The following is a 22,460-nucleotide window of genomic DNA, read 5'->3' as shown; positions in this document are numbered from 1 at the left end:
AGATATGTGAATGAAAATGGGTTCTATGGGTACCCACGAGTCTCCCCTTTACAGACATGCCCACTTTATGATAATCACATGCAGTTTGGGGCAAGTCATAGTCAAATCAGCACACTGACACACTGACAGCTGTTGTTGCCTGTTGGGTTTGAGTTTGCCATGTTATGATTTGGTTATATTTTTTATGCTAAGTGCAGTACCTGTGAGGGTTTCTGGACAATATTTGTCATTGTTTTGTGTTTTTAATTGATTTCCAGTAATAAATATATACATACATTTGTATAAAGAAAGCATATTTACCCACTCCCATGTTGATAAGAGTATTAAATACTTGACAAATCTCCCTTTAAGATACATTTTGAACAGATAAAAAATGTGCGATTCATTTGTGATTAATCGCGATTAAATATTTAAATCGATTGTGATCATGACTACAATTTCAAAAATGGTTTGGAGGTCTGAGCAGTGCCTGCCTGTTTAACATGAGTTCGTAATGATGGACCCAACAAGGACCTGTGGGGGAAACATTTTGCACTTTATTAGCTATTCTTATGAAGCACTAGCAATTCAAAGACAGACAGATGGACAGCCAGACAGCCAGACAGACAGAGACGTGGGCGGTTGTTTGAGCGTGTGGTTGAGGAGGTGTGGGGTGTAGAGATCTGAGGCATGACTGTTCACTGTATTGGCTGACTGGGTCTGACTCAGTGGGCCCCATCAATGAGAAATAAACCCTTTTCATTCGCTGACTCCTTGGAGGCAGAACTGTGTGGGAAGCTTTAATCAATGTCCTGATGGCAATCGACACGCCCACATGGATTTCCAAAATGGTTAAATAAATTACACAGCCACAAAGGGTTTTACTTAGAGGGGTTGCCCATGGCAACCATCTAACAAAACTAATTAGATGACGTGAATGAAATAAAAAAAAAAAAGGCTAAGGAGAAGAAAGAAAACGGCATTGGAAAAATTTAATTGGAAGGGTGCTAAGTCAATGTTAGAAATTCCATGTCAGACAGAAGATTTCGACAGTGCTTAGATATGTATTTGATCAGAAGCAAACCTTGGGGAAAAAATGAAGTGGTTGCTGGTGTGGAGCTCTCTCTCCTTTAGACATCTGTCCTCTGGCTTGCATCACCTCTGGAAAGAAAAACACAATGAAATACAAAATCAAAGACTTAAACTACCACAATACTGCAGATAAAATAGAATAATATAAATAATAAAAGTGTTTCGAGGTAATTTTCACATAAGACAGACCAGTCCACATACCCAGGCCTGCTGTGAGCTATTTTGTGGTTCAAATCAAATCTACCCTGAGGGGACAGGCTGAATATAGACGCAAGAGACTGCTGCTCATTAATGATCAAATGTGAAGATTCAAGGCCCAGCGGTATGATCAAAACCTTACAGTGTCAGCTACATAATGTACTCATTCCTTTGGGATGTATAATGTGAAAGTTCTTTTATGTGTTTTATTTCCATGATTTATGTTTTTGGCCTTTACAGTCATGAACATTATCATCTTACCCAGCTCCAACATGTGCTCTTGGGCATCCTCGGTGTGAGAGAGCAGCCGCTGAAGGAGAGTGTAGCCAAAGCAGTTGGCTACGGCTGGAAAGTCCATCTCCACTGTCTTCCGATCCCTGTAGAGGAAGTGAAAGAAAACAGGGATAATGACACATCGCTACCTGAAAAGACAGAGAGTTCTAACCTTAATCACTGTATAATCTGGCCATGTATTTTGTATTTCCAGGAAAGGCCTGCACACCACTGTGAAATGAAAATGGAACACCTCATTTGCTACCCACCTCATACATACTGTATCACATTGCCCTTTCGCAATCACAAGCTCATTCTGTACTCACCTCCACACAGTGTAACCATTGAGCTGAAGGAACTTGAGGACATCCTGGGCTCGCTCTCTGAATTTAATCTTCTCCTTGGCAGTCAGGGTATCATAGGGTACAAGCATTGAATGGCCACCCCCTCCTGAGAACAGAAATGAGTCAAATACATTGCAACTGTGTTGACTGTTCTGTGCTTACTATGAGAAGAGAAGAGGAGAGGAGATGAGCGGAAACGAGACAAGACGAGAGAAGACGAGACGACTTGAAGAAATATAAAATGTTGACATCATAGTATGGTACCTTTACTCTCAAGTTCTAATTTCTTCCTCTTAGCCCAGGCATTGTGGTAGTTTTCAGCCAACTGTTCAGCCATAGCCTACAGAAAAAAAAAAAGAAAAAAGTAAAAATCTATATTCAACTGTCTGCCACAAACATATCAGCTCCTTTCACTCTGCTTTCAAAGCAGCTGGCAGCAGACAGTATCCTAATGGATCCGGTGGAGAGTCCGGGCCCACTTTTCCAACAAGGAAACTACTTTTGTCAAGGAAATGCATCAAGAAAAATGGGTCCTGCAGCTCAAATATGATTACACAGCACTCCAAACATGTTATGTTAATGGTAGATGATTTTACCTTTTAAAGGCGACTTCACTTTCCAGGCAGTGGAATTTGTGTCGCTGAGTTGTTTTAAAAGAAAATAATGGGTTCTATGGGTACCCATGAGTCTGCCCTTTACAGATATACCCACTTTATGATAATCACATGCAGTTATTTTCACCTATGGTGTATTTGAAAATGTATGAGTACATTAATGGTCCCTTAACAGTCTTGGAATTAAATGTATTGGGTATGTATATGACCTCTAGGATAATCACAGCCTCATAAAACGTTACACCCACAAACTAGAGACGTAGGGCATTCAGAGGATGGATGGCTTTCCTAGGTAGATTGACAATAAGGGGGTTTCTGAGCAGTTTCCAGAACAGAAGTGCTCGCCATCCAATTCCTGAAAAAATCTTACAGAAATCTTCAAATGTCAAAAGTTTTTTGATACCAAATCACAGCATGGCTTTTTCTATGGCGTTCCTCACAATTTGTTTTAACTAATCAATTATTTTTAGGGCTGTCAAAGTTAATGTAATAACGCGTTAACACAGATTCATTTTTAACGCCACTAACTTCTTTGGCGCATTAACCCAATCGATCTTTCGGAGGTTGTAGCGGGCTCAGTTTTAAAGCTAGAGTGAAGATACTGGTACCACATGAAACTAGAAAAACCTATGGAATCCATTCGTACCAACCATGTCATACTAGCTTGTCGCAAAGGGGGCTAAATAACACTCCAAACATATGCTAAATTTTGGTGGGGAAAAACTGGTATGACCATTTTCAAAGGGGTCCTTTGACCTCTGACCCCAAGATATGTGAATGAAAATGGGTTCTATGGGTACCCACGAGTCTCCCCTTTATAGACATGCCCACTTTATGATAATCACATGCAGTTTGGGGCAAGTCATAGTCAAGTCAGCACACTGACACACTGACAGCTGTTGTTGCCTGTTGGGCTGCAGTTTGCCATGTTATGATTTGAGCATATGTTATATGCTAAATGCAGTACCTGTGAGGGTTTCTGGACAATATTTGTCATTGTTTTGTGTTTTTAATTGCTTTCCAATAATAAATATATACATCCATAAAGCAAGCATATTTGCCCACTACCATGTTGATAAGTGAATTACATATTTGACAAATCTCCCTTTAAGGTACATTTTGAACAGATAAAAATTGTGTGATTAATTTGCGATCAATCTCAATTAACTATAGACACTCATGTGATTAATATCGATTAAATATTTTAATTGATTATTTTTTATTTCTGATTTATGACTAGAACAACTTGACACACAGTGCTGAGCTGCATCTCAAATTAATCTTCAGATTCCCAGCTTTCAGATGATGTACATCACTTCTGATGTGACATATACTGTTGACCTATTATCTCCCTCTAAAGACCTCCTGACCCCCCTAAAAAAATACAAAAATGGGTCTACGTGGGTCTCTGGGTGTTGAGCCACTTACATTACATCTGACAACTCACAATTATAATCTTGATGCCATGCAAGATATTATATGGATTATTCAAATGTATTTGCCTTATAACAACACTGGTGACAGGTCAGCGTTACCAACTCTGCAGATTGGTTGCCAGGATTAAAGTACAGAGAAAGTTGTACCTACTTTAATAAAGTATAAAGCAAAAAAAAAATGACTTACACATTGGTCCCATGATAAGGTGATGCTGCTCATGTCCATAGGTTTGGGGCTGAAGGTTGATGCTCCTTCAAAAGACAGCTATGGCAGACAACAAATGGCTGATTACTCAATTAAAAAACTTTCAGTAGGGAGTCCAGTGGGAAGAAGTTTAGTCATGAATGAGATTACTTTTACTAGAACAGACACGTTTGGTGCACGGAGGCTAAGTGAATGTGGCCTATGGAGTACATATACCTGTCCAGACTGAGATACTCTCTGTGCGCAGGTATGCGTGCCAAATGCATCTCCTTCTTTGGTTCTCTCTATGGTCCATCCAAAGGCCAGCATACTCTTTATCGTTTCTTTAATGGCCCAGCGGTATGCTTCCTTCTCCTGGAAAACACAGAAATATAGATAATCCCTCATATAAAACTGAACTGAAGGTCAAGGAAGGACAGCAGAACAACAGCATCGAACTATTTTCATATTTCAAAAACTTGAAAAGAAGTCTGTTGTCCATTCCATACAACAAAGACCACGAACCAAGGCATTTTAATCTTTTATATTACATACACCACATTAAGTATGCAAGTGCTTCTGGGATTTCTCAGTTCACTGCTTTCTTTTTTTGTTCTTTTTTGACTTCTCACTCTACCTTTTCTGCCACAGCCCTGTACGGCTTGAGGAGAGGGTGAACCTTGGTGCTCTCGCATAGCTGCTCCCCATGAACCCAGCCGTTGGCAAACTGCCAGATAACACACAGATTCACACGTTATAGAAAATATGCAGACATCAATATATTAGCTCAACCACACAACACAGATATTTTGACATTGATCATCATCATCAAGCAGAGAAATGATCTTGTGAATGTATTCTTAAAGTTACTATGAGGAACTTTTAACTGTTTACGAAACACTCTCAACGTAATACTGAAGCCTCTATATGACCAACATTAATAAATGAGACCATCAGCAAGATGATTGGCTATTTATATACAGTTGTTCTTAACGATCATCATCAGTGCCACCGGAATCAGATGAAATCATGCGGTTCACCAGGAACTCCTTTAGCTCAGACTCCAGAGGGGCCTCCGGCAGCCAACCGTGAACAGACCCAGATCCGGCTTCGCTGCTGCTAGGTAGCAGCGGCTTCTCCTCTGGCCAGGAGTGGAGCTTTGCCACGCTGCTCTGCTGGTCCCTGCTCGGAGCCAACACAGACATCACGCTGCTGGAGGCCCATGCCGTATTGCTGGGCCAACTGAAAGGAAGGGATGCCCAGGAGAACTAGAACCAGGACTGCGCGGGGCAGACTGTCAGACCCTGCTGCAGTAAAATGAGAGGTTTTCTGAAGGGACTCTGGTGCTCGTAAACACTACCACTTTTCCCCACAGGGACCGCCACATTCAATACAAAATGAAAGTTCCTCGTAGTAACTTTAAGTGGTTCAGTCCTGACCAAGATATCATACATCAACTCTACTTTGTCAGCTTTAACAGGCCGTTCAGATTTGAGGAGTAATTATTGTGATATTACCTTTTCCAGTGACCACTTCTCGTGAGTGTGCTCTGCATACTTGTTCACTACAAACTCCAGTCTCTCTGGCACTGACACGCTAGTGCAGGGAAAGAAATGACATAATTTAGCTCTATCGCACAGTAACACATTAGGATACAACTGCGCATTATTAATGGGAAAAATTATCAAGAGCATGAAAATACATTTTTATATCCACACCTCTTTTGAAAATGACCTAAAAGTTGTCCCAAAGTTAATTGTGTCTACCAAATTACAGTTTACACTTTTCCTGGAGCAGAACAGGTCATCCAGAATCAACATACAGTATGCTATTCCCTGGTCAGTGTCTTACTTGGAGGTAACCACAGGTTGGGGGTCAAAGTGTCCTTCTGTGTCCATCGAGGCTTTTCCCTCTGTATGGGACACACAGCTTGAGTCCATGTGGTCAGGCGGCAGGGCCTTGGCCACTGCAGCCAGACACTGGACACACAGCCTGAATAACTGAAGCTCATAGGGCTGTAGAGTTGGAGAAGGAAGGGGGGTATTGGAAACATAATGCGTGAGGAAGGAAAGAAGAAAAAGAGACAGCATGGGACACAATAAGACAAAATGGGACAAATAATACAGAGATACAAAAAAATAGGAAGAACAAAGTTTGTAATTATTGATTTAAACAGTCTGTTTGTCAGCATCCTCCACATTTTACAAGAAGACAGTGATTGCTCTAAGAGGGAATGATACATCATCAATATACATCATTGATTTCTTAGCCCTGTGTGTTAACGTGACATGGTCGGTACAATTTTGACAGAATGCACCTTTCCACTTTATGCAGCTTTTTATAATTTTCAAAAGCGCTGTTATTATGTTTATGTACACACATGCACCAAATCAATACCGAAGCATATTGCAGAGCTGACATCCAATTGCAGAACTGGCACTGCAACTCTACTATTGGATGATATTGGTTAAGCCTGGTTTTTGGTGCTTTGCTTGCAGCAGTAACAATTTATGTCCTTGTTTGCTTTTTTTTTACTTTGAGTCTGTGTCTGAATTTTACAAACGGAACACTATTAAAGTGAGGAAACCATCCAATTTAATAAAACACTGGATTTAATTATTTTGGATACAAAGACCTACCCTTGTTGCAGAAATACTTCGGCTGAAAAACCCTGTTGGAGACCTTGTTAAGTGGTCAAGAAATCCCATTTCCCCAACTGGAATTTAGCTGAGAAATCCCTTATCCCAATAAAAGAGAAGTTTCTCGTTTACATGATGATCAAGAAATCTGGTTACTGCATGAAGCCAACGATAACACGCTTAACTAAGTGGTTTGTACAATTGTAGCCAATCTAAAATAAGCATAGTAGTACAATAAATAGGGCAACTGAAATACTGTACACTTAAGCTTCACTACATATACACTGTCATTGTTCTCTGAAGAGATTCTTCTGTTCTCGGTTTCTGAGGCTGTTTGATGTGGGTCACAAGTGGGCCTGTAATGATCTTGTGAAGGTTCTTATGAGGTAAGTATCAGTTCAGAAGTATGCTGGTCCATGCATACAGTCAACTGAGGAAAGATCCAGTTATTGCTTATGTTTCTCACATTTCCCAGAAGTTGGTGCAGAGGTGGGAGGATTTGAAACATGTACTCTTAATCTCAAGTGTGTTATATCATGCTCCACTGAAATCCTTCTAGAAGTTTACTCACGGAGAAAATCAAATACGTATTTTGCTGTTTCTCCTCCAATGAACTTTGAGGAGGTTGGAAAAAGAAGAGGCGATAAATCAATGATGGGATACCTGTCCAAATATTAAACATTTATTAATTTTCTACAAAGTTTTTGGTGCTCCACGAAAATATCTAGCTATAAAGCAAGGAATCTGTGTCTATATGTGTATATATGTCTTTTGCATATCTCGAGAACCGTTCATCTGATCTACTTCACACTTGGTGGGTGTATTGCTGGGGACCCAAAAATGTGCAGTGTCAAAGTTGGTGCAATTTGGACACACGACACGTTCAATATTTATCTAAATTTGAATAAACAAGCAAACAGCGCGGTCGTATCTAAAAGGTAACCCAGAAGTTGCGAAACTCTCACCAGATCGTTGAGGTTAGTCCTTGATCATGAATAGTTAACGTTAGGATGGGTTGTTGGGCAGCGAGTCACCCGAGAGTTTTCAACTTGAGGGTTCCCTTCTAGACATGTACGCTCTGTGCAGCAACCGGGGGCGGGGCTTCAGGGCTCTGCAGACTGCAGAGAGTCAAGCATGTCGTCTGCAGCAGGACTTTACAGGCCGCTGCTCATTGCCTGCAGTCCACTTTTGCTGCTGGATATACTAACTGTTCTTCACTTCCCTGGAGTCAACGAATGATGAGTGGTTCTCGACAATGCTGAAAGTAGCACTTTCGGAGGCCAAGCAATCAGCCCACTCGGGCATGCGTTCCGAACAGGCACACCCCCATGACAAGTCTGCTAGCAGCAATACTGGGAGCCAAGCAATCGACCCATTCTGACAGTCACGCCCCGAACGGGCGCTGCACTAGATACAATGGAATCCGCTTATAGTGATCACGTCTGTCTGGGTCAAATTGATTACTCTAAGCGGATGATTATTAAAGCCAATATTTTGTTGTTGTGCTTCAGTTCTAATGCAGATCACCATCTAATTGATATTTATATATTTATTACATGGATACAAAGTAATGAAACGGATCGCTTCGCCAAGGGTGACGCTTTGCCGTTTTTGGTTGGCTCTGCAGCACGAGCATGCATGCAGAACGGCGCCCCTTTGCCGGGGCTCCTCGTTCTCTCACTTGGTAGAGGTATGGAGGGAGACGTGCATGAGCTGCCGGCACTGTGGTTCAGAGGAGAGAGTTTGCAGAGTTTCACTTTGGGGGCATTACGTGACGAGGCATTATCAATCCACTTGATGAGGGCGGCTTCAACCACAAGTGCTTTCCCCATTCGCGTTAATTGTTTATTCAGAGAAAATTACTTTCCTTTTCCCATTTAGATATCAATGTGCACGTAGCATCAGGTATTCAGCCGGAAATCAGACGGTCCACGAGGCAAAGTATCAGGAGAGTAAAGTAAAAAACAAAACAAAAATTCAATTAACATTAGTCTAACGTAGTTTTAAAATGTTTTTCATATGTTGTCATGTATGAAAAGAACTAAAATGAAAACTATAAGCGGATTACTTAAACAGCATTTGTAAAGGAATGATTCCGTCCCAAGCTTTTTGATCCATATAAGCGGTTGATCACGGCTGTAACCGTGATCACTATAAGCGGTTGCTACTGTATTCCAATTGTAAATAGCTTCAATGTGATTTTGAGATTGACACAGGTATTCATTATGGTTTACCTTCTTTGCCAAGGCCTTAAATACGCCCCAGAACAACTTTCTAGACAGGTGGAGCTCCTCTTCAGAGGCCAAATCCTGGTCGCACTGCCCTCCAGCTAGGGAGTAGTACTTCCACCTCTGCTCGTAGTGACTGGTCAAGAGCTGGTGGATGAAAGTATTGACCAAAGTCAATAAAATGTATCATTTTAACTTGGCATGCAAATATGTTTTCACATACACCGATCAGCCATAACATTAAGGGTGGGATATATTAGGCAGCAAGTGAACATTTAGAATTTTGAACTTTGTGTTGGAAGCAGAAAAAATGAGCAAGCGTAAGGATGTGAGCGACTTTGACAAGGGCCAAATTGTGATGGCTAGACGACTGGGTCAGAGCATCTCCAAAACTGCAGCTCTTGTGGGATGTTTCCGGTCTGCAGTGGTCAGGACCAACCAAAAGTGGTCCAAGGAAGGAAAACCGGTGAACCGGCGACAGGTTCAGACCCAAGGCTCATTGATGCACGTGGGGACGAAGGCTGGCCCGTGTTGTCCGATCCAATGGAAGAGCTACTGTAGCTCAAATTGCTGAAAAAGTTAATGCTGGTTCAGATAGAAAGGTGTCAGAACACACAGTGCATCGCAGTTTGTTGCGTATGGGGCTGAGTAGCTGCAGACCAGTCAGGGTGCCCATGCTGTCCTAATGTTATGGCGGATCGGTGTTTACTGTAGTAAAATGCTTTTAGTTTATCCACCTTTAGTGGCATCTTGCTGTAGTCTGTGAGATGGGGAACATCGAAGACGAGACGTCGAAGAAGAGGCTGCATCATAGATGGTTGAAGTTTACTGAGGACGCCAATGAGGGCAGCATTAGTCACATGAGCAGATACATATCACATCCACCGACACACACACCAGATGAATGATGTCATGACTGATTATCATGTCTCAGAAGAATGTCACATATAATTGAGAAGATGCCATGGGCAAGATGCAACTAATTTGTCAACATTGTTATTGACTTTGGCAAAATACATCTAAATTGGGCAAAAACAGGCTTTATAGTGACTCATTAAACATAATGAGTGAACTTATGCGTGTGCATCAATTAACAATTTTTTTTTGCTGTTTCTCATTTCTCTTCTCAACATGTGATTTGGTCAAACAGCAAAAAGTCCGTCAGATCAATGGATACAGAAAACTAATGGTGCAAAAGTTCATGAATTAAAAATGTCAGACCACAGAAGATGCAGCTTCAAAATATAACATTGAATGCATAACATATATAACATATTGACAACTTGCAGAAAAATCAATATTCTATCTGCAGACAACAACAGCAACTACTCCTTGCAGTAAGCAGAGACAGAACCCTAACTCTGTAGGTTGTTTTCATCATACCAACTAAAAGCAGTACCTGCATACAGCCAACAAACAATCTTCAATAGTGTCTCTCTGAGCCGTGGTCAAGCTAAGAGCCCTGGAGAGGCTGTAGATTGCCTGGATGAGAGAATCCACCAGTGAAGCGTGGTCCTCTAAAGCACAGAAGAGAGCTGAACATTTGGTGAGCAGGGGAAGCACAGATGTACACAAGTATCTGTTGAGGGCCAGGGCCATATCAGTGGACCCTAAGTCAGCCTGCAATGGAAAAGAGAGGTTACTCTTACAGAGTCCAAGTGGAACTAAAACAGACTAGATGGAGTGAAGAGGCAGCAAGAAGAAAATGGGGACCATGATCAGGCAGATTGAACAAAGAGTTAAGATTAAAGCTGAAAAATCTACTTGTATCAGGAGGGAGGCATGCAATAAAGTTTCATGGAAAACAAAACACCAATTCATTAGAAGAAATCTGAGTTACACACATTTTTTTCAGACGCAAATTGATCCTGTTAGTAAGGATTTTCAACAATCACAGTAATATTATAATATGGTACAGTCAATGCTAGGGATAAGAAGTGGATATTTTCCATAGGTGATGGGGTGCAGCTTGGATCAATACAGAGTCACACATGTCACTGCAACAATCTTAAACTGGCTCTATCAAGCAGGTGAGCAGGGCAACAAAATAGGATTTTCTCTGCTCACAGTGTCGAGAGAAACAGCTGCCTGAAGGTCAGGCAGAAAGCCAACTTCTAGTAGGTGGAGAAGAAAGTTCTGGTTCTCAATGCCATAAACCCGGTCCAGGAACAGAACCATGGCTGCCTTGTGGTCTGGGCAGAACACTGTAGATAGGTCAGGCTCAACCACAAGACCATCTGGACAAACAAATGAAAAGTAAAGATCAGATATTATGACATAATCTGTACTCATCTTGTACAGGATGGTGACATGACAGGAAGCTGACTAACTACAAAAATCTCAGAGTGGGGCTTTAAAGGCATAATACGTAGGATTTCCCTAAAAATAAGAAACAATGTATAGATTGATAAAAAAAAGATAATCCCTCTCAATCATCACTTATGACCCGCTAGAAGTGTGTGGCGGTGTCTGTATCTGCAGAGACCCTGCAGCCCTCTGCCTGTATTTTCTCTAATCTTTTCATTTTGCTGTGTTCGGGACGTTTACGGCCGTTTCTCTGCCCCTCTTCCCCCCGGGGCTCTGTTCTGCCATAGCTGACACTGTAATCGGTGTCGTCTGAGTCGGAAGCTTGAGAAGCTCCGCTAAATTCTCCTGTCTGGACACAAATACTATACCCATTAGCTAGAAAGACTGAAGATCCCTAAACGCATTGGCTAGTGTCATTGAGCCGGGAGGAGAGGCCAACTTTGAATGTTGTGTTTACAAACCGCAACGGACAAATCATACTCATTCTGCCTTTAATGACTAATGAGTAAATAAAAAAAAAAGATCTTACAGAAAATGATAATAGGCATCCATAGACAAGTCAGCTTTCTGTGCAATGGCTTAATACAAGCTGAACTTATTGTAGTAAGATTGGCCGGTAGGCTCATCTGACCTTTAGACACTGAAGGAATTTGAAAGGAGATGCTGATGACTCCCTCAAGATCCTGAATGGGGATGAGCGACCTCAGAACGGCTCGAATGCGGATGGCCTCTCCTTTGCCTCGTTGAATCAACTGGACAACAATTCAAAAACATTGTTTTTGGTCAGTCAATTACAGCTTATGATGGATTCCTGTTAGGCATAATACGCAATGATACAGTAACAAATAAAGATATATTGCTATGTACATATATTGTATTATATGGTATCCTCAGTGTAAGGATGTACACTGATTCTATAATATATTGGAGACATCATCCTAATGTTGAGTTGCGTCCCATTTTGCAGTACAAACGTAATTTGTGTCAGAGACACTAAGTAGAGTTTTCTGAAACTTCGTTGTGTTAACTCTTGCAGATTTATTTCCTGCGAGTGTTGTAGTTCTGTTAATTTGTCATTTTGTTTACTTTTTTACAATTTTATTTGCTTTATCAATATCTTTTAAAGTTTGTAATGCATTTTGAGACTTCTATAAGGCATTTTGATCAGCCTTTATGTTTGAAAGATGAAACACAAAAAATGTCCCTCTCTTGTTTTGCCTTTGCACTTTAATGCCACTGTAAAAGACAAAAAAATGCATCCTTTCGAAAGGCAATTTTTATAATGCACTCATGCTGACAGTCAGGTAAACATGCTCACTCCCCAAACTGGCCTAGTGTGTAAATTCTGACAGGCGTAAGTCATTTACTCTCAATATCCTGTAAATGTTATTCTCATTAGTTACTTCTGAAAACATAAATAAAGGTCTGTGTACTGTAGCTCCCTCAAGCACAATCTATTGTTATTGATGTGCCAATAAATTGCACTTAAGGGAGCTACAGTGTGCAGACCTTTATGTTTTCATTGCTGTATTCTATTAGCCCAGCACCTGCCTTAAACCTTTTTTTTAGATGTGCGCGACCACTTTGCATCGTTTCCCATTAGTCACTTAGACACAAAAACATGGGAAAATAGGGTCCAGCTTGAAAAATACCAAAGTTACCTTTTAAATGTTTTCAGTTTTATGTCTGAACATACAGTAAGTGGACCAGGCCATTCTGTGGAAAGGTAAAAGCAAGCTGACAATTTGTTTGTTTGTTTGTCTCATTCTGACTCATTCTTTAAAAAGCAGTTTGCAGACTTTTTCCATTAGGCTTTATAGTTTGAGACATTAGCGGATATTGATGCAGGAGGGCTTCTGAAAGCTGGGAAAACACTCACATGCATCTCTGGAGCACAGCGTCCCAGCAAGTCGATAAGGGCTGAGTAGAAGGTCATGATGGCATGCCCCATGTGAATGAGGTCATCATCATTGTCCTGGACCACATCTCTGTTACAGGAAACAATCATAGCGGTCAAATGCTTGTCATGAACTAAAATAAATCATTAATCATAATTTTTAACAGAATCAAATGATTGATTGTCCCTAAATAAAGCAGCCTATTAGCGAGATAAGATCTTTCCTCCTAATTTCAAATGACCTTAATATTTATTTAAAAGTCTGACGGTTGCAATAGAAGAGATGCAGTCAGCTCCCACCCTACATGAATCCCAAATACGCATCTTATAAATAATCAGTGTCATTATTGCGTTGTATTTAGCTTATTTAACCTCTATTTACCAAGGGACGGTCGGCTGAGCACAGAAGCTGTGTTCCAGCCAAGAAATGCTCCACAAAGCCTGAGAGAAAATTACTCCTGGGACTTATTATGATAGGGCATAAAAAAACAGAGCTGAACAGGCTGGTACAAAATGAAATGTTTTACTACATTTAGTTGATTTTCAATGCTGCTTACAAAAAGTATAGCATTTACATTAAATCCTTATCCACGTACAAAATCTCTTGACGCCGGTTAAGTGTACTCATTTTGAACTCCGATTCCATTTGCCAGAGAACTTTCAGTGCACAATCAATGAGCTTATAAATTTGTGTGAAAAAGTGATACAGCAGAAAATCATTGAAACTTATTTTAGGAGTATTTCTCTACACTACAAAATAGAAAATAAAATGTGATGCACTAAAACTGCCTGTATTCTTGCCAACTGCTGAGGTCAAAACCAGTAGTATCCATTAGACAGCTTTTCATGCATAGACACTTTGTGTGTGTACAATATTAAACCAATTTTTAAAGTACAGAATCAAAATAATTTTGTACTGATTGCAGCATTATCAAATTAATGATACCTGATTAAAGCCTCTTTTCCACCGCAGGAACCCTCCCCTGGAACTAAGAACATTTTGAGGAACTCATCGCGTTTCGACTGCAGGGACCAGGGTCTAAAGTAAGTTCTGGGGACATTTTATGGGGCCTTTTAATCCCCCAAAAAGGCCTTGGTCGGGGGTTAGTACTTTCTTGATTTTGTACTGAACGTGATTTTTTTAGATGAAGCAGGCGGACATACTGAACTGCAGGCTGCAGAGTGTGTTTACCTCTGTGACCACCAGCAGTCCTCGTCCCATGTCATGTTGCTTCTTCATACGTCAGCGGAATAATTTGCCTAATCTTTGCAAGTCTTTAGGACGCGGTGGAAACACAGACAACAGTGTGCTGAAGGAAACTTTTAGTTCCTTGAAAAGTAGTTCCAGGTACTAATAGTCCCGGGAACTTTTGGTGGAAACTCAGTATCGGTTCCTAAATTATGTGTCACATACATGCACATACTCAAAAAAAACGTTGCAGTACTCAACATCTAATACTGACAGTGTTCTGTTGGACTGGTAGGTGGTGCAAGGTCCGTCCATAGAAGGGTCCTCTGAGATCCTGATGGCTTCCTCCATGGCTGCCAGGAGGCCATTTCCCCCGTCACCTCGCAGGGCAGGGCCAAAACACTCAGGCCGACGAATCAACAACCTCAACACCACGTAAGCATTCTCCTCTACACTCTCACCTGGGGTTAGAAAACGCACAGAAGATAAAGACTAACCATCAGGTGGACTGGAAGAAATGGTGGATTGTGTGTGGGAGGGCATTTGTTTGTTTTCGAATCTAATTCTCTCAGATATTCTAATTGATTTCATAGTAAAGGAAATCAATAAACTGAAAACACAACAAGACGACCAATAGAATAATGATACCCAGGTCAATATATGCACAGCTTATAGACTGTATAGAAAACAGATGCAGCTGAAATCACTGAGAGGCACTTGGTATGGAAATTCAATCCCATTTGACTGAACTGTCAACACCCTCAAGGACAATTTGAACTGATGCCTTGAGGGCACCAGTTCAGAGTAAGAAAATCGATAGTAGGAGAACCGCAGAGTTAATTACCTCTATTGCAAATAGCTAACTTAATTGGGAGCATGACATGACGCAGCCTCTTGTGCCTTTTTAACTTTGTTTAACTTTGGCTCTTGCTATTCTAGCACTGAAGCAAATATCTGAGAAGTGATGAATGCCCTGAATAGGTTAAAAGTCAAAAGTACAACTGGATACATAAATAATACAGATAATGAAATAATTTAGGCTTTTTTCAGACAGCCCAAAAAAAATTAAATTCACTTAAAAACAAATGGTCAAATAAAATAATCAAGCCAACCAGATTTCTACAATGGGACAATAGAGTTTATGTAATTAGGTAAATTCTTTATGATATTATCAGAATAACACCTATCTACAGAATTGCTACATTTAAACAATCACAGGATGTCTTATGAATGGGAGAACTAACAGGTTACCATTGCAGAAGACAGCAAAACGTAGAAAATCCAGATAACGCTCGCCCTCCACAGGGTTCCATCCGATATCAGGATAGCCTTTAGCCACTAGCATCGGACAGCTCTGGAGACCACAGCCAGCAAGGTACTGAACCACCTGGATAGTAAATTAGATTAGTGTAACAGATAACGAGTCATTGCAGCTACTATACAACTAATGGGGTACAGCAAAGACAACTGAGATTTCACAGACGATGACAGAGACACCTAAACACCCGAAAATAAATGAAAGATGAGTGAAATGAAAGTGAAGGAATCGGTGCAGTGTTAGATGTATTTTTTTTTTTTTTATCTATTATCAAATAATATCAATCACACTGCGAAACAATATGGAGTGGCAGAGCATGTTAGTTATAGACCAGAGCAGACATAATATACTGTATATATGACATAATGGAGACTATTTACCGCAGTACTGTAGAGAAAAGGCACAGAATATGAACTCACCTTCTCTAGGTCAGGTTCCCTCAGCGCTAAGGCCAGTTCATTATTATCCATAACAGAGGCCGCTGCCACATCCAGAGGAGTGGCCCCACGCATGGACGGTGAAGCTAAGGGACGAAGTCATAAAACAATCTGAACGCCAACTCATAAACTATGTATAATGTCAGGAATATTGGGGCTTTTCATCACAGGGACAACCTCCTATCACCTTCACAGGGTTATTTTGTGCAAGATAATGTCCTCACAGAGAGTAAAAGTGTATTATGTGTTATTGTGTAACAGTCCTGCAATAAATTCTTACTTAGTAGACTACCTTAGTAAAACTTTCAATGTTACATGTTTAAAATTGAATGCCAGCCTTGCAACAGCACTACGAACTAGGGCCTCAACAATTGGCAGCCTTGACAAATTGATTTCTGTATTGTTATGAAGGGCTATTGCATTACAGTACATTATATAAGAGTTTCTGTTACTACTGACACAGAAAAGTGAAAGAATAAGATTTACCTAGGCCAACGCTGCTGTTTTCCAGCAGGTAGCTGAGATGGTCAAACAGGGCTCCCTGATTATGACGGCTGATGCGGCAAAAATAGCACAGGAATCGACAGCAGCTGGCCACCATCTTGGGAAAGGTTATCTCCTACGAAAATATAATCAATGCATGGATATTAAGAGAAGCAAGACGTGAGGCGGTAGATGATACAACTGACTGTACTGCAGGGAGTTATTGCTCTATTAATGATTCGGCTGTAACACAGTGTTTCACCTTTGGCTTTTTCAACCTTTACCTTTCGAACATGACCTATGGAATACCAATACTGTTCAAGTAACCAACTAATGAAATGACCTGGGGCCTTATTTATAACCGTACACACAAAAAAGGGCTTAAAATATGCGTATTCCACTTTCTATGCATAAATTGTGATTTATAAAAAGAAACTTGACATGGAAATGTGAGTATATTTAGGGAAAATCTCACCCATGCGTATGCACATTAATGAGACAGGGGAAATTGGCAAAACAGATGGTGAGGTGGTGAATTGGAGATTGTAGAAATTCAATGTGAGGCATTATTATTATTTCACTTCATACTCATAGATCCACTTTATCATAAACATTCAAACCAGCAGTGTTTTGAACCTAACTATTGCATAAGCACCTTTCAAATGTGAAAGATATAAGCCAACTCAAATCAAATTTCGCTCAATATTTGATCAGCGTTGTCTGCAATCCCGGAGCGCAGGAGAGGGCGGGACTACCAACGATCGTGGTCAGCTGTGAACCACCGCAGCTGATGAAATTATCATCATTGGTGGTAGAAATCCAAGATAACAAGATTATATCAAATAGCATTAAAGAATTTGTAGAACAGAGCGTCAATACTTTTAATAATATTGTGTATATATCACCAAGTTCGACTTTAATTTTCATAGACTTTTTGTGTGTTAAATTGTTGCAGTGAACAAGACTTTATTTATTTATGGTTTATTAGATAAGGAAAAATACAGTATATATAGACAAACTGCAAAACAGCTATCCGATGCAACTATCACAGTGTCAAAGTTCGTAAATACAGCCAGGGTCAGCTCTCGCACAATCGTTACACTCCATATCCTCATTATGAGTCCTAATCATAATGCAGGCCAAGTTTGCCCTAATTTCCATTTTCAAATGGATGGGGGATAGGCTACAACTGATTGTCTCATCAGTGTGATTGCTTTAAACATATAAACACTGCGGTGACACTCGTAATGCTGCATGGAGGATGCACTGGCACTCCCAGTGTCAGAAAAACTCCTTTTCTTGGTCGTCCTCTTGGTAGCAGCCGTGATTCACCGTAAAGAACCATTGATCAACAGGCTAATTTCTATGCAGAAACATTCATGAGGTGCTTTGCATTGATCATTTATGGTTGAATGTGGGCGTCTAGAGGGCAGGATATGAGGCCGATCCATGTGCGCACATTTCCAAGTTGGTTTGGGATTTTCAAAAGGAAACTGTGTTCTGGGAGGCGTACGCACAGTTTTATAAATCAGATTATTTTATGCCGTATGTAAATTTCCTCATTTGTATGTTCGTAAACATTTAATGTGGATTCTATGCAGACTTTTCTAAATGAGGCCCCTGCTTCTTTGTTACACACATTTTCTCCATATTACCAGTATAAATGTGTCTCTTACCTTTGATTCCCCTTCTCCAAGAACATTGACCATCACCTCCATCACTGTCTCATGTATCCCCAATGCCCTCATTAGATTTGGATGCTGGTAGAAAACTTTATTATTCATGATGTCCCTGTGTATAAAACAGCGCATGCAGGGAAAAATAACCAAAAAAAAAAAACTGTAAGAATATTTTTCACACCACAAATAATATTATGATGCATATACAGTATGTTGGTAATTAACCAATAGAAATAATTACACAAGATCACAATAATCCAGAGGTGTCAAATGAAGTAAACCCAAGACGCATTGCAAATGTCCCCTTACCCTAGCCTTCTGATCATCAGCCGCTCCTCTTCTTTCCCCATGCGGACACTGAGGAGGGAGCGGATTTGGCTCAGGGAGGACAGGAGAGCCATGGTGTCTTCTACCGACGCCTGGCTGATTGTATAGGCTCTGCAGAGGTGTCCTGCCATTTGGCCCCCGAGGCCCTGATACTGGCGGTGCAGCAACGAGAAGACAGCCCTAACCAGTTCAGGGTCCTCCATCTCAGTCTCTTGAGCCCAATGCACCATCGTCTCAGAGATCAGCGTTTTGAGGGACTCTGAAGAAATACCAGCAGGTGAAGTAGTGATAAAAGCAGAAGAGTGGAGACTGAATAAGTCATGTTATTACATTTTGGGATTTTTTTTATGTTACATTTTTAGGTAGTTGTCCAACACAAGGATTTAGTTGGACCTGCTACAGCAGATATGTCAATAGAGAGTAGAGATGTTCCGATACCATTTTATTTTCTTTCCCGATACCAATTCTGATACCTGAACTTATTACTATTTAACAGCTGTTTACTACTGACCATGTATGGATGTGATATGATTACTATCTTTGTTGGCGCCTAAAACTTCTCAGTGATTATCGAATAGTTCTTTTGCTTGAAATGCCCATCCCTGATCACATATCCACTTTCACCCATCTCCTCTCTTATTACAACTCAGCTATGTTTCTATATGGTATTGATCCTGAATCAAAACATGTTACACGATCCCAATGTGCACGTAAATGAATAGGCTAAAAATGTACAAAGTGAGACAAAGAAGGGGCTTTCACAACCTAGATGCACTTACTGGCACTCTGCGGTCTACTCCCCTCCACTTCTATTGGTGTCTTCTTCAGTCCAATGACTCTCGCCACCAGACTGAGAAGTCGATCTTTTAGAGACATCTCGGCATCCTCTTCATCCGCTGTGTCACTGTCCAATTCAATGCCTGCACAATAGCAGCCAAAAAGATGAGATTTACTGGGTGGCAATCACGGTAAGTGCTGTGACAAAGCTTTTTTTTATAGTGGCCTGGCTCAATGAAGATTAATAATGAATCAGTCAAATAAAAAAAGTGTTCCAACCACAGTGTGTGTTGAGCAGGTGGTGGAAGTCTTGCAGGAGCTGTTGGATTTCCACTGGACAAGGACAGTTCTCCTGCTGCTCATCCTCTCTGAAGCTCAGCAGCATTTTGATCTAAAGACAGGTCACAGATGACACAAACAGTGCACAGCTCCAGAAACCACAACACAGCATTTTATACCTTAATATTCTTGGCTAACATAACACAGAAAATTCAACCTGCTCCTGTGGAGGTGAGCGGAACTCCTTTGTCTTGCGGGCGGTGAGAGCGGCAGACATGTTGAGTGCCTGCATGACCTGGTTGTAACGAAAGCGTTGGTTCTCCTGCAGCTGACCCACAAAGTGGTCAGAGAAGGCAACCACAGCTTCTACCCTGTGGCGCACCTGGCAATCACACAGGTAGGACAGCAGATGGCAGAGCTGGAGAAAAACAAGATCTTATATGAATATAATAATGTAGCGTCTGAAGCTAATCCAAAATTACATCAAATGGAAGGAGAAGAAAGACAAGCGTCAAAGAAATGTACTAGTTCTTTCACCTCAAGTTTGACGGCTTCTGGAAGCTTGATTTGGAGAAGTCCTTGTTTAAGCGTTTCATCTTCTTTTTCGTTGCCCCCTTTCCATTCTTTTTCATCATCACCAGCTTCTTCTTTCTCTTCCTTCTCGAGGGTTTCGGCATCTGTCGAGAAGACTCTCGGCTCTATCAGTCTCAAAACTTTCCCCAGATCCTCATCCCCAAATACCCCCATAACCAGTAAGGTGTAGAACAGTCTAATTAGGGGAACCAGCAGAAGCTCAATGCTGCCTCCTACAGGATCCCTCACACCCTGACCCACAGCCCGTACTCCATCAGTCAGCATCTCCACAGTCAGGTTCTTCAATGTGTCCAAAGGGATTTCTGGGCTGTCTGTGCAGGCTATTTCACCTGCTGCAACTCCGTCCATCCCATCACTCCTGACAAAACAAGGAGATGAGAAATGCATCCGTGGTTTAAGGGATGTGCTGAGACCAGTGCTGGAAATGCCTTCTTGAGGTTGACCATTCTCCCCATTAACACCATTAGCAGGGCTGGGATAAAGGGTGATTTCCCTGGTCTGGTCAGTCATAGGCACAATGTATTCGTGGTTCATCAGGTGACATGCTGCGGTGTGGCTGCTGAGGTGAACCTAGAGAACAAGAATACTCATGTATCTACTCTCCGAAGAACAACATTTCCTCATCCTGTTATTGATGAATGTTACCTAAAGAAAAAACATGAACTCAAACAAGCATCACCTGAATAAGAAGCTGATAAAACGCAGAGCGGAGTGGGCCAGGGAGGTGGGGATTCTGAATGGCATGAAGGATCTGGGATTGGTCCACGTGACTGCAGAGGGCATGGCAAACTCTGGTGTTTCCAAGGGCGCACAAAGAGCAGTACAGGAGGAGAGTGTGGTGGTGAAAGGTCAAGAGGTCGTCAAGTTCCGACAGCTCCAAGATGTCAACAGACCTAGATGTGTCATCAAAAAAAGACAGTGTCAGTATTTGTTGCTTGCTGAAGATCAAATTAAAGCTTTAGTTGATAATAAGGCGGCACCAAATGCTACAGCCTGTTGCATTAGTGATGAATATTACACACTAACCAAGCGTGTGCTGCCTGGTGCTTGCAGATCACAGCGGAACAAGAGGCACGTGGGTTGATAAGCAACACGATAAACAACACATGCATCACTTCCTGTGCATTTAAATCTGCACGCCCAATTGCAAAAACACATATTTATTCCAGCTCTTTAACCTGTTTTCATCGGGGATCTGCAGGGTCATGACTTGCAAGGGATCATGGCATTGGACTCTCCAGCCGTGGTGCTCATCTGGCCGATCCACCATCACCTTTAATGCACGGTCTGGTACTCTGGTCCATGAAACCGGGTTGAGATGCTGGACCTGAAACCTTGGAGGACACTGAGGAGCGGCATTCCTTCTTTGGCTGCGAAGCAAACCTGCTGACAGTGGCATCACATTCTGGATCGAGAGGAAGACAAATACAGGGAAAGGTGTAACAGACCACTCAACATTTATAAAGAATAAAACAGGGTGAAACACTGATTGACAAGCAGACAAAGGTCAAATGTCTAATGTCTTTAACAGGATTAAATATTAAAAGCTCCTTTACCTTGACGCGTCCCAGTTCAAACTGAAACATGTTGCTCGTGGTGGGCTTGATAAACACAGCCGGAAACAGCTTTGTACCGGCTTCCACCTGATTAGCGGTGAAACAATACTACCTCAGGTTAACAATGCGATGCTCCGTGTTAAACATTAATCACGATAATTACTTCAATAAGTGATTTTCCCAAGCGTAACAGACATACATGTAGGTCAAAATGAGGATTAATGTGTATTAAATTTAGATTAATATACATGTATTACTTTGACAAAAACATTGATTCGTAGATTCCTGTGTGACCTACTTGGTAGAAGGTGGCCATTTCCACTCCACTGGAGGTGAACGTGAGAAGCCCAGTGGTTGTGTCGATTGAACAGCCAATTTCCAACCCTGCACTTCTCCGACTCTGAGACAGGCCTGTTGCCTCTCCAGCACACACCATGTAACAGTTGCACCGCTTCACACTGTGCAAAAGGATAGGAATATGTTTAATTTAGAAATGGACGAATCAATTGGCCAGCGGTCGAAACCGTCCGGTTGCCAGCTGATCAGCCGTGACCGGTCGATCCGAGTCATATATCAGATTTTTTTGCCGCTCAAATTTACACACAAGCCGCATGATGGTTTCACTTTGTG

The 22,460-nt window shown here is 41.3% G+C and overlaps 1 protein-coding gene across 3 annotated transcripts in view; it reads right to left on the bottom strand.

Annotated features, from left to right (window-relative positions):
* ryr2b (ryanodine receptor 2b (cardiac)) overlaps nucleotides 1-22,460 on the bottom strand; it is an 82,284-nt gene that overhangs the window by 32,585 nt on the left and 27,239 nt on the right. For all 3 annotated transcript variants that reach the window (XM_074646224.1, XM_074646221.1, XM_074646223.1), the window contains 29 exons: nucleotides 22,129-22,288; nucleotides 21,831-21,917; nucleotides 21,453-21,679; nucleotides 20,954-21,167; nucleotides 20,218-20,844; nucleotides 19,898-20,098; nucleotides 19,681-19,792; nucleotides 19,404-19,544; nucleotides 18,607-18,883; nucleotides 18,295-18,409; nucleotides 16,622-16,754; nucleotides 16,118-16,221; nucleotides 15,632-15,767; nucleotides 14,655-14,841; nucleotides 13,174-13,282; nucleotides 11,926-12,046; nucleotides 11,055-11,224; nucleotides 10,387-10,607; nucleotides 9,725-9,815; nucleotides 8,994-9,134; nucleotides 5,972-6,135; nucleotides 5,638-5,716; nucleotides 4,758-4,847; nucleotides 4,358-4,495; nucleotides 4,124-4,201; nucleotides 2,151-2,226; nucleotides 1,869-1,992; nucleotides 1,531-1,646; nucleotides 1,064-1,140 (listed from right to left, as the gene is read on the bottom strand). In XM_074646224.1, the coding sequence (XP_074502325.1) occupies nucleotides 1,064-1,140; nucleotides 1,531-1,646; nucleotides 1,869-1,992; nucleotides 2,151-2,226; nucleotides 4,124-4,201; nucleotides 4,358-4,495; nucleotides 4,758-4,847; nucleotides 5,638-5,716; nucleotides 5,972-6,135; nucleotides 8,994-9,134; nucleotides 9,725-9,815; nucleotides 10,387-10,607; nucleotides 11,055-11,224; nucleotides 11,926-12,046; nucleotides 13,174-13,282; nucleotides 14,655-14,841; nucleotides 15,632-15,767; nucleotides 16,118-16,221; nucleotides 16,622-16,754; nucleotides 18,295-18,409; nucleotides 18,607-18,883; nucleotides 19,404-19,544; nucleotides 19,681-19,792; nucleotides 19,898-20,098; nucleotides 20,218-20,844; nucleotides 20,954-21,167; nucleotides 21,453-21,679; nucleotides 21,831-21,917; nucleotides 22,129-22,288 (4,516 nt within the window). The remainder of the gene's footprint in view (nucleotides 1-1,063; nucleotides 1,141-1,530; nucleotides 1,647-1,868; nucleotides 1,993-2,150; nucleotides 2,227-4,123; nucleotides 4,202-4,357; nucleotides 4,496-4,757; nucleotides 4,848-5,637; nucleotides 5,717-5,971; nucleotides 6,136-8,993; nucleotides 9,135-9,724; nucleotides 9,816-10,386; nucleotides 10,608-11,054; nucleotides 11,225-11,925; nucleotides 12,047-13,173; nucleotides 13,283-14,654; nucleotides 14,842-15,631; nucleotides 15,768-16,117; nucleotides 16,222-16,621; nucleotides 16,755-18,294; nucleotides 18,410-18,606; nucleotides 18,884-19,403; nucleotides 19,545-19,680; nucleotides 19,793-19,897; nucleotides 20,099-20,217; nucleotides 20,845-20,953; nucleotides 21,168-21,452; nucleotides 21,680-21,830; nucleotides 21,918-22,128; nucleotides 22,289-22,460) is intronic.

Source organism: Sebastes fasciatus, chromosome 9 (assembly GCF_043250625.1).
Source record: "Sebastes fasciatus isolate fSebFas1 chromosome 9, fSebFas1.pri, whole genome shotgun sequence".
Taxonomy (NCBI): Eukaryota; Metazoa; Chordata; class Actinopteri; order Perciformes; family Sebastidae; genus Sebastes; species Sebastes fasciatus.
The sequence above is the reverse complement of the archived record's forward strand: the minus strand, read 5'-3'. Positions and strand labels throughout refer to the sequence as shown.